Source organism: Macrotis lagotis, chromosome 8, assembly GCF_037893015.1.
Source record: "Macrotis lagotis isolate mMagLag1 chromosome 8, bilby.v1.9.chrom.fasta, whole genome shotgun sequence".
Classification (NCBI taxonomy): domain Eukaryota; kingdom Metazoa; phylum Chordata; class Mammalia; order Peramelemorphia; family Peramelidae; genus Macrotis; species Macrotis lagotis.
In genome coordinates this window covers 61076150-61087611 of record NC_133665.1, presented here as the reverse complement: position 1 = coordinate 61087611, position 11462 = coordinate 61076150, and the positions used below count along the sequence as shown (strand labels likewise).

Here is an 11462-nt window from a genome sequence, read left to right as displayed (position 1 = left end):
CACTCCATCCCCCCTCCCCCAGGAAAAAGGGATAGCGGGCAACAGGGGTAACCGAAGAGGCTACAAAATGTGCTGATGGAACAGAGAGAAGAGACATATGGTCCGAAGGCTTAGAATGGGGGTGGGCGGAGATACCTTCCTAGACAAGGATGGAGAGAAACAAGGATGCCTTCATAAGTCATGGCTTCCTCCACATTGACAGATCTTGACTCAAAACCCTATAGCCAACATATGCAATTCCTACTACTACACCTGGCTATAGGTGTCAGGCCAAAGTGAGGACTGGAAAAGTTAAGATAGATATCTAGGGTCAGTGGAGAACAATGATCATGATTATATTGTGCTCAAGAGTTGGACAGAATCTTCAAGGGAAAGCAAGATAGACAAAGGGAATGGTTGTGGGTGTGACTGGGGAAGGTCAGAGCTGGTGAAAGAGGGGATGGGGATAGGGTGTAGGAGAAATCACGGAAGTGAGCTGGAAGGGATTCTGGAGACCATTCATTCCAACTCTTCCATTTTATAGATGAGAAAACTGGATTGAAGAAAGATGTCCACAATCACAGAGCTTCCAAATCCATCACTCTCCCCCTCCCCTCCAAAACCCCACAGCTTTCTTATCTGGAGAAGCCACAAAGCCCTAAAGGAGATAGCTGAAGGAACAAACCAGAGGTGAAATGACAGTGGAATAAGAAGCAAACTGAACCTTAAGGAGAAGGGAGCAGGAGGCCCGTTATCAGAAGCCAGGCAGTACTGAAAGACTGGATTTGAAGGCTCAAGAAGTTTCTGAGCCTGGATTCGGTGTCAGCCTCCCAGGAGTAGCAGCTGCTCAGAGCCAACCCCCACCCTTGCCCCAGGGTGGAGCGTCTGGTTACCACTAGGCAACTGTTGAAGAATGGGGGAGGCAGGAGGGGACCTTGGGGGTCAGGAGGAGAGAGTGTGAGTATGGAGAGCTGGTAAGGAGAGGTGGAGAAGAAGGGGGAGTAAGGAAGGCATTAGCTAAAGAGGAAGAAGTGGAAATAGAACAGAAGGGGGATGAGGACTAACTAGTGAAGGGTTAGAGGTGGGAAGGTCATAGAAAGGTAGTTGTGTGACCTTGGACAAATCACTTCCTCTGTGCTGTCCTTTTCCCATTTGTATTAGGATGATAAACTAGTTGACTCTTTTTAAGGTCCATTTTGGTTCTAATAGTCTAAAGAAAGGTACAGGGAAAAAGGAGCCTGAGGAAAAGGAACTCCCTCACTTGGGAAAACCAGAAGACTTGGTGGGGGTGGGAAAAGGTTTAAGAATGTTTCCCCCCTGAACTCTCCAGTACCTTAGCACTCCTCTGCCTGGGCTGGAAGGGCAATCTCCAGGGTGAGGTGAGGACATAGCTCTCCTCCCCCTCCCCTTTTTCACAGCTTTCACTGTCTCTCCTCCACAGCTGAGTCCTTCCCTGACCTCTGGGGGTGGGGTGGGGTGGGAGGTTGGAGTGTGGGGGCTACACAAAATGGGGCAGGTTAGGTGAGAGAATCACACCCACAGGAATCAGGGGACTTTCAGACCTATCCCATGTGATCCCACATTATCTGGGTTGAGGAGAGAGGTGTGAGAGGGCAAATTCACCATAACCTAAGCTACTGCTCAGGCTAGTTTTTCCCCACCCTAGTTGAGTGACAGGGGCCACTGCCCGTCTTGAAGGAGCAAGAGTGACCAAACATGGAGAGGGGGGGGAATGAAGAAGGGAAGGAAAGAGGGAGGGATGGAGAGAGAGAGGGAGGGAGAGAAAGGGAGCAAAGAACATTATATGCGGGATAAAATAAGTGTGCAGAATTATATTAAGGGACAAACTAAAAAGGGATTAGTTTCTAGAATGCTAGTCTAAAGCCCCTAATTTTACAGAGAGAACTAGAGATTCAGGGATAAAACTACTTTATCCAGTATCACACTTGAGTGGTCAAAGGTATCATCTCTCTAAAAGATGGACAAGAAAAATGATTTAGGAAATGACTAAGTTTCTTTTCTCCTGAGGGTGGCCAAATACTTTCTGATTTGATCAAGGAAGATTTTCTCATCATATCCCCTAAGGGTTGGTGGGAAAAAAAGGGCTCAGTCATCAACTCCCCATGTCACCCTAGCAAATAACTTCTTTCTGCACCTTAATTTTCTCATCTATAAAATAAGCGGTTGGACCAACATTCTCAGGTACATTTTAGCTCACAGTCTGTGAGGAGGTGCTAAGGAAAAAGGAATAATTACCATCCAAACATGAGGAAGGCCTTTGGACCCTGTGTGCCCTCCATTCCCTAAGAATTCCCTTTTGCATTACAAATTTTCTGAAGATCAAAAAGGAGCAATCGAAAATAATTTGTTTCAGATTAGGTCCAAAATCTGATCCTGTTTATCTCTGAGGTGGTGGAATTCTCATGCTCTCCATTCATAAAACCAAGATTCCCCCAACTTTCTCCCTCTTCAAAGGAAGGTTCCACCCCTCAGGTTCCCCCAACTAGGTAATGAGGGAGTCCCAGAGAAAAGACCAAGTGGGAAAAATCAGCAACCTCCAGGCAGTTCCCAGCCTAGGGTGTGTTGCAGACTCCAGCTGTCTCCTGTCCATCTCCTGTCAGAACCAGAGGCTCAGAATAACAAGGTCACAAGAGCCTCAGGCCTACTGGAGGAGGGGATTTGGGAAAGAAGGGAGTGGCAAGGCCAAAGGAAAGGGAAGACTACAGACCCAAGCATCCCCTTCAGATTGGGGGATGGGGGTGGCAGTAATAGGGAAGGAACAAAAGAGAAAAGGAAAGAGGAAGTGTACAACTGGCAAGGCAGACAGACTAAGTATTTGGAGGTGGTCTGAAGTAGTTAGCATATTGTAAAGCAAGGAACAGGACGTTCACAGTCAGAGGTCCTGGGTTTGCATCCTTTGACCAGTCTGACCTGTGCATCTGCCTTTTAGGAATCCACTTCCTTATCTCCAAAACCTGGGGTCTGACTGGATGGCCAGTTCTTTTTTTCCTCTCTTAAGTCCTCCAACCGCCTCCTGGGGGCCAGAGCAGCGAGAAGGCATGGGGGCGCCCTCTTCTGGAAAAATGCTCCCCGGAAGGCAGGAAGCTGTCCCAACTCAAGATGATAAAAAAATGTCAGTGCTGGAAAGATTCTTGAGACCCCTTCATTTACAGAAGGGTAGACTGAAGCCCACCTGTCCCAAGACTGGACTTTCTAGTACAGTTCAATGGCTATTACCTTTGACCTCTCCTAGAACAACCTATTTTGGAAAATGAAGCCACCCTCATCCCTGGCTCCACTGTGAAGTTCTCCCTGGGGGAACTGGAATTTCAGAATCAGAATGTTAAGAATTAGAAAGACTTCAGAGATAACTAGTGGAAGTGAGAAGTACAAAGTCAGGCAGGAAGTGGTCAATCCAGGACTAAAAAGCATATATATATATATATATATATATATATATATATATATATATATATATATATATACACATACATATATATACACACACATGCACTTCCTAAACCAATCATGTCCTCGTCTCAATTCCATTCTGTGATACAAACATTGGGCCAATGACCAGAAGAGAGCTGAGATAAACCTTTTTATTTATATTTCACCATTTCACTTAAAAAAAAAATCCTTAATGTAGCTGATACAGCCCCTCCCCAATACATCACAGAGTGCTGTGAGAGGTACTGGAGAAATGGCCCCCAGGGGGCGAGGCTGAGCACAATTGGCCCACCCCCAAATGGAGGTAACGGATCCAAGTCCCCTGCCCAGGGAGTGGGCTGCTTGGAGTGTGTCATCTGGGAAGTTTCTAATGGCTCTGTCCCTCTGTCCTGTACCATTCCCACCCCCCCAGACAAACAGGGGCAAGGGAAGCATTTGTACCTCTCTGAGGAGGATCTGTCCTGGGTCCTGGCCCAGGGCCTGGGAGAAAGGGGATATTGGTTGTGTGGGGATATTCATCCTTATAGGAAGGAGTACTGGTTATTGATGGCTCTGGAGCGGACCCCTTCCTCCCCGGCATTCCCTGGCTGCAGCTGCAAGAAATGCACAAAAGGGGTCACTCCCACCTCCCCACTAGGCCCCTCTAGCCCTATGGTCTCCCTGTTTAGGACTGTGGCCTCCTCAAGCTCAGCCACAGGGCCCGGCTCTCCTGGGGTCCCTCCACTGCCTGCCTTCTCTTCCTCTGAAGCTTCTGATGCTTCCACCATATCCTCCTCTTCCTCAGGGTGTGCAGGGTCTGCCCTCGGATCAGGGTCAAGAGGTTGGGATGGATCATGGGAGATGTTCGGTTCTGGAAAAGGTAGGAGGGAAGATAACCCAGGCAGAGCATATATGACTTCAGTCTTCTTGGCACCCCCTCCCTTTTACCTCCATTATCCTCAGGACCCAAGTACCTTCTTCCCACACCTTCCAAATCCCCTCATGGAGGATGGAACATGGGGAGGAAGCACACTTACACACAGTCACTCGCTCCGATGGGCATGAGGGTGGAAGAGGCGTCGGGGTAGCAGCGATCTCCCTCACACACCCCAGCTCGGCTCCCTGCCCGTTCCCTGCCTGAGGGGGAGGGAGGAGGGGAGGACAGACAGGACAGCAGGGGTTGGAGGATGGTTAGGAAAGGTAAAGATGAGGAACAGAGATTTGGGTAAAAGTCATAGGGGGTCAAAAGGGGGGGGGGAGGACAGAAAGAAGCATTGCCAAGAAGGGACAGAGAAAGATCAGGGTAGAGATGAGGACAAGAGAGAGGAAGGGAAATGTAAGGAACAAGGGAAGCAGAGACTGACAATGGACAGAGGCTTTTGATGGACATGAAAATGTTCCAAGCCCATTCTCACCACCTCCCTACCTCCCACCTGGTTTGAGTATCACCACCTCCAAATGAAAAGGAACAAAGAATGGCTAAGCCCCTCCAAAACGTATGGTTACCTTCTCTGCCCCTCCCTCAATCCCCTCTAAACATGCTCCACAACTTGCATATAAGAGCCCTCTCCTTTTCTCTATGACTTACCTTGCAACCTCTGGGAGGCCACAACATAGCTGACGAGGGTAACGTCACTGGAGCCCCCAGACTCCAGAGGAATGGGATGGACCCGAAAGTGCTCCAGCATGTCAAAGACTGTCTGGAACCAGAGGTGCTGCACGCGACACTGCCCATCCTCATTCAGGGACAGACGAAGGTGCTGGGGGCCAGGAGGGGAAGGGAAAGACTGCTTTCTTCTTGGGGTCTGAGGGCTGCCACCTTTTCCCGGTCATCTCTCCTTACCTACCCTTTCCCCTGGGATCTAAAATCTTTTCCCCAACAATTTCTCATTTCCCTAGGAATCTTTCTTTTTCCTTAACTTCCCTTCCTTCTTTGATCTCTCTTTCCATAAGCTAGTTCCCTAAGCTAATCCTCTTCCCAGGACACTGCAGTCTTCTCTCCTGAAGTTTTCTTTTCTCTTAAGAAAGAAGCCCTTTCCTTCCATGGGGCCACTCACCTTGGCCTTGCCCTGGAAGTTGAACGTGAGGACATACTCCCCCCTCCTCGTCTCGCTTTGACGTACCAGGAAGACACCATGGCTGCCAGCACCCCCCGCCAACACTAGCTGGGCAGCTTTGAGTCGGGAGAGGGTCCCGTGGAACCAAGGGTACTCTGAAAGGGGGTGGTCCCCATCACCTCCATCTGACTCTCCCTGGAACAGGAACGAACCTTCAGGGAGGAAAGAGTGGGGAAACCGGGGTGTCAGGGAAGCCTCCCCCATCCCTGAGGACAAGAGTCTTCTGTCTTGAAGCCCTTCCCTTATGTATTTTCCACTTTTCCCTAGGTCAGACACCCACAATTCCCTCAGATCCAAAAGACCCAAGAGAAGGAGTTTAAAGAGGAAAACTAGAATTAGAAGTAGTTAGAAAGTTAGAAAGACCTATAAGGCAAAGACAGAAATCCCCTCCATGCATAAATATATGGACACACACACACACACACACACACACACACACACAGTAACACAATACCTGTGGTGTCTGGAGTGTCCGGAGGAGGATAAGGGGCTGGTGGAGGGTAAGTTGTCCCCACTGGGGGTACCTCTTCAATAGGGACTCGGGGGGGCAACTCTGGGGGCAGTAGTTCCATTGAATCAAAATGGGAGGCAGCAATAGAGGCAGAGCTGGGGGAAACAGAAGCTGAGGGACGATCAGAAAGGCCCCCATATGCCCCTAAAAGAAAAACCAAGGGTGTAGGGAATGTTGAGATTCAACACCCCCCATAACCCAATCTATTCCCAATTAGAGAAAATGGAGACCTTCTCCCTAGGACAAAGGGACAATAGCTTCCTAACATGTCTCCATGACTTGAATTTCTTCCTCATATCTATCCAAAGAGGATACCAGAGAAATCTGTCTAAAACACAATATTCATCACCCAACGTGCTGCTCAAAACCCTCTCTAGTTCATTTCCTAAAGGATAAAGACTGAACTTGACTTACCACTGAATCCTTTAGCCTAACCTATCTACCTCTCCAGTCTTTCCACTTGTCCCCCTAAGATGGACACCCCACCTCAACTGATCACTTGTTGGCCTGGAACATGTATCTTAACTTTACCTAAGGATCATGACTCACACAGTCCCCTCACCTGTGACTATCTAAATCCAGGTAGAACTCCTCCAGGAAGCCTTCTTTGACTATTCCAGCCACCAATGGCCCGTTCCTCCCCTCAAATCCAATAGAACGAGACCCCAGTGCCATTCACCTTGCACCTGTTGGTTCTTACTCTATATTACTGCTTGTTTCATCTTACAGTATCTCCCCCTCCCCCTCCCCCTACAATGGAACTTTAAGAATAAGAGTTATACCTTAGAGTTCTATGTCCAGAGTTCAAAGCATTTACTGGACACTAAAGAAATATCTAAATCTTAGAACCAGCTCAGGAGCCATTGAACCTGATAATCTGTTGATTATTGATTAACTGAATAATGTAAGACTAAATAACTGAATGAATTAATAAGATCCTCAAAAACTATAGCACCTAGATTAGTAGTTTGGAGATCTGGGTTCTAATCCCAACTCTGTCACTTACTAGCTATGTTACCTTGGACAAGCCACTCCTCCTCTCTGACTCAGTTTCCCCACCTGTAAGATGAGGAGGTTGGACTATAGTATCTCTTCTAGTGCTAACATTTTATGATTAATATCTAGTTGACACAACAAAAGATGCCCCCAAGTTTCCCTCCTGCCTCACCCTGAGACAGGTGCTCGTTGCTCTCGCTAGGTCCCAAGGGTAGCTCCTGGCTGGGCAGGCTTTCTGAGTGGTTGAGGCAGGATAGATCCAGGCTATCAACGTTCTCCCTGGTAAGGAATGAAGTCCCAAAGATAGGTATCAGAATGGAGTTCGGTGGCACAGAAAATTTCAGGGAAAAGAAGTGGGAGAGGGAAGAGTCACAAGGTGAACTGAGAAGCACCTTTTCTACCGCCTCCCCTCCCTTGCTCCTCCAGGTCCCTCACCCTGGGCTCAGGCAGTCCTGTAGATCAGACACCCAGGCCTTCATATTCAGGGCATCAGTTGTCTCTAGGATGTATTCCACAGAACCCTCCACCTATGGAAGCAAAGGTAAGGCACTTCAGATAGGAGATGGGGGGAAAAAGGAGACCAATAAGAAGAGACCTTCCTAGGTCTTTTAACTCAATCTCAATGAAAAGAACTTTCTCTCCTGTCTTTTTGTCTCCTCTTGCTTCTCTTTCCAAGTATTTGTGTATACATGCATACATGTATACAGATGCTTATATGTGTATATACATATGCAAACAAATACATACATATATACATATATACATACATATACATATATATATATATACACATACACACATAGATATGTAAGGGGGAGGGGATAAAGACAAAGCAGGTTATATTTTTATACAGCACATCTTCATTTGGGGGAAGAGTCCCCTGGCTGTGGGATCACGGCACCTTTCTCACAGCTTCAAGTCCTTGGAAAAACCAAGAACCTTCCCATCCCCATTCTTCATCCACCCTCCCTTCCCCACAATACATCAGAATATCTTTGAAATGAGTAGTAATAATGAAAATGTCAAAAGTCTCTAACCTTAACCACAAAGGTGTTCTCCCTGTCGGGCATCTCCAGGGCTGTGGTTGTCCGGACATCTGTGATGGTAGAACATAGGATGTTGATCCGGGGCCGGGATGCCTGCAGTAGAAGAGGCGATAGGAGTCCCAATATAGGCTCAAAAACACTTCTCTACTTCCCAGGGGGAAACCTGGTCTCCCAACTCCTCCCACCTCATCAAAGGGGTGTCAACACAAACCCAATAGCTCCCTGCTCTACCTTGTAAGTAATGGAGAGGTGGCAGAAAGACTGTTGATATCACCAACCTAGTCCTGTACACTCAACAAGTGTCAAGAGTTAGCAAGAGGGGTCCAAGTTTCAAAAGAAAAAAAAAAAAAGTAAAAGCCTGTAGGCTCGTAAACTTCTGGGGGTTATATCTGCAAGGTTTTTACATTACTTATCCCCAGTCACACTTCCCCTTCTCTCTCACCTTAGGTGGGATATAGAACTCCAGTCGATTTCCTCCTCCTCCTTCCCCCTCACTCCGAAGCAGCAAGCGACACTTCTGCCACCTTGACGGTCCCCCACCCCCAGATGAGGTTCCAGTTCCTCCTCCCCCTCGACCTTCTCCTCCACCAACAGCTGCCTCCTCTGTTCCCATGAAGCTCAGCAGTCCCTCCCTTTGCACTGTCCCTGTGCTGTCTTTTAAAAGTCCCCCTCCCCTACTTAGTCTCAGCCTCTCAAAGCGGTGTGTCCATCTTTCCCCAGGGGATGTCCCACCGCTTGTTGGCCCCACATTGGTGCTACCACCCCCACCAGAAGAGTTGGAGTTGCTGTTTCCACCCAAGACAGGTGGCCCAGAGGCAGAGGTCTCCAAGGGTCCCACTGGAGAGGGAGGATCACCAGTTCCCCGCCACTGCAAGATCCCTCGAACTGAGCCTCGTACTGATCGGCCCACAGAACGGAGGGAAAAACGTTTCTTCAGTTTAGGCTTTGAGGAGGATGAAGAGACTGAGGAAGGGAGAGGGCCAGCCAGGTCTTCGGAGGATCGAGAAGGACCCAAAACAGTCAGAGGCCCACTGTTCCTGCAGCTCTCCAGGGAAAGATCACGGGATGGGATTTCTGTACCAGGACTCAGGGGCATTGAACCAGACGATAAAAGGGAACCTGAGGCCCGGGCCACCTCTGCTTCAAAGTGCTGCAAGAAGAGCTCAGCAAAACGTCGGGAGAAGGCTGCCTCAGCCCCGGGTCCTGCATATTGGGGATGGGAAGCCAAGTAGAGGCGGAAACGTCGGGCAAAGTCCAGGGCTGCTGCCCGAGCGTGGGATTCACAGAACTCCCGCCAACTTGGGGGAGGTGGTGGTGGTGGTGGTGGTGGCAGAGGGGGAGGAGAAGGGGAAGCCCCATCCTCAGGGGAAGGGGCACCATTCATGATGAGCCAGATGAAATGGAAAGTGGGGGACCAAGGGGAGGGAAGGAAGTGGGGGGGGAGGCCAGAAGACTCAGGGTCATTTGCAGCAACTGTGGAAGGGAAAAAGAGGCACATATATAAGAATCAGTATTAGAGATAGAACTTTAGAGACTCATTTCTAGACTTTTCCCAGGTACCAGAAATTCCCAATTGTTATACCCTTACTGAGAAGCCATCTACTTCTCCACAATGCCTTCTATTCACATTGCTCCTCTCTGATTCAGAGAGACTCTAGAAAGTCCTTCAAAACATGCTAGCTTCTTTCTCATATCCAGGTTCTCACACCTCTCAGACACTGGTAGGTTTTTCCAGCTATCTAAACCTCCATCTTTCCTACTGTACTCTCAGCCCACATTCCTTGGCTTTGATCCCAGAAGAGTCAGAGTTAAGCTGGTTCCCGTCCTCCAAAAGGGAACCCTTTAGAGACATTAAGGTTTCTTTCTAATCACCCCCCCCTCTTAGCAATGGTCATCCAATATCTTACTCCCAGGGTCCCTAATTAGGGAGACCAGCAAAGGCTCACTGACGCAGTACTGCCTTGAAGGCATCATTCCCACTCAAACGGTCCTCATCGTAAAACACTGAGTATTACTACCTTTCTCCTTTTTCACCTCAAGTCACGAGAAAAATAAGCAACTACCAGAAGGCTGGGATGAGCTATTTTCTAGTTAATAAGAATAAAAAAAAAAAAAGCAAAAGGGGCTAAAGGTTGGATAAGCTGTGAAAATTAGCACCCGGGCCCTTAGCCCCATCGCCCAGAGCCATGGGGCTGTGGGAAGGGCAAGGCTCAGAACTGGGTTCCACCAAGGCCGTCCTCTTTCGGACCAGACTGCTAGCCACTATCTGCAGCATCACTGGGCGGCAAATAGCAGGCTTTATGGTTTCCGAGCATTCCGCGCATTCTGCCATCGGGGCTTCCCGACCACAGGTGAGCCCGGCTGCTCCGGCCGGCCGCGCCGGACAAAGGGCCGGCCGACCCCGCTCCGTCCGGCCCCCGGCCCTGGCTGCGGGGGGCTCAAGGGCCGGGCCCCGCCAAGCCCGCGGCTCCGGCCCCCGGCTCCCTCCGGCCCGGCCGCGGGCCCGCCAGCCCCAGGCCCGGGGGAGGGGAGAGGAGAATGAGGAGGGGGGTTCCGGTTCCGGTCCCACCTGCATCTCGGTCCCCGCGGTTTGCTCCGGCGGCAGCAGCGGCGGCTCCCGCTCCCCACCCGCCCCCAACAACCAGTGACCAGGGACCAGCCGGCTACTGCGCAGGCGCCGGGACCCCCTTTCCCAGCGAGGAAAAAAAAAAAAGACCATAGATAAGGCGGCGGCGAGAGAAAGGCGGGTTCCCGCCGGCGTCCTCCGGCTGAGGCGCGGGGGTCATAGAGAGCGTCCGCCGGGCTCCGAAAGGAGGCGGGAGGGCGCATCCGGGGCGGCCCGCGGACACGGGGAGCTCCAGAGCCGCGGCTCCGCCGCCGGCTTCCGCGAGCGGGACGGGGCCGGGGGGCCGGCCGGCCATAGAGACGGCGTCCTGGCTAGAGCGGCCCAAACACCGCGAGACTCGGCTCCCGCTGGGGGCGCGACGCCAGAGAGAGGGCGGCGGGGAAGCGGCCCGGGGGTCACCAAGGGGTCAGGCCGCCTCCTAGAGCGCCCGGTGCTGGAGTCACGGACAGCGCCCCCTCGGGGCAGGAGGCCGGACGGCTGAGGTGACCTTGAGAAAGAACCCCCCCCCCCCTTCCACCAGCTGGGGGAGGCTGGAGCCCCAGCTTATGCTGTTCTCCCGTTTTGCTTTATTTTTGTCATTATGACCCCTTATGGGGGTGGAGCGATTTTTTCCATTTCCCCAGCTCAAGAAACTGAGGCTGACAGTATTAAGTGACTCGCCTAAGGTCACACAACTAATACTAATCTGAGATCTATTTTTTTTAGGTTTTTTTTGCAAGGCAATGGGGTTAAGTGGCTTGCCCAAGACCACACAGCTG

The 11462-nt window shown here is 50.4% G+C and overlaps 1 protein-coding gene across 6 annotated transcripts; it reads right to left on the bottom strand.

The window, feature by feature from the left end:
- Positions 1-3567: 3567 nt before the first annotated feature.
- SH2B1 (SH2B adaptor protein 1) lies at positions 3568-11046 on the bottom strand. Of its 6 annotated transcripts, none has more exons than XM_074197355.1 (11): positions 10795-11046; positions 8521-9551; positions 8070-8171; positions 7468-7559; positions 7205-7311; positions 5980-6131; positions 5466-5660; positions 4997-5168; positions 4446-4545; positions 4161-4279; positions 3568-4022 (listed from the first exon to the last, which is right to left on the bottom strand). In XM_074197355.1, exons 1-10 carry the CDS (start codon positions 10997-10999, stop codon positions 4261-4263), a joined length of 2175 nt encoding a protein of 724 aa, XP_074053456.1. In that variant the 5' UTR covers positions 11000-11046; the 3' UTR covers positions 3568-4022; positions 4161-4260. The 6 variants fall into 6 exon arrangements, with proteins under 6 accessions (XP_074053456.1, XP_074053455.1, XP_074053457.1 ...); XM_074197354.1 differs by having other exon boundaries at positions 5466-5677; positions 5980-6180; positions 10795-11039; XM_074197356.1 differs by lacking the exon at positions 10795-11046 and adding an exon at positions 10648-10772 and having other exon boundaries at positions 5466-5677; positions 5980-6180.
- Between the last annotated feature and the right edge of the window lie 416 nt (positions 11047-11462).

Bases quoted from the DNA above. Each gene is read 5' to 3' on its own strand.
- SH2B1 (XM_074197354.1), bottom strand. From the start codon at position 10,999: ATGGCCGGCCGGCCCCCCGGCCCCGTCCCGCTCGCGGAAGCCGGCGGC. The intron at 5,678-5,979 runs GTATTGTGTTAC...TCCTCCCTGAAG, and splicing joins GGACACTCCAGACACCACAG to GTTCGTTCCTGTTCCAGGGA. The intron at 5,169-5,465 runs GTGAGTGGCCCC...CCTGGCCCCCAG, and splicing joins ACTTCCAGGGCAAGGCCAAG to CACCTTCGTCTGTCCCTGAA.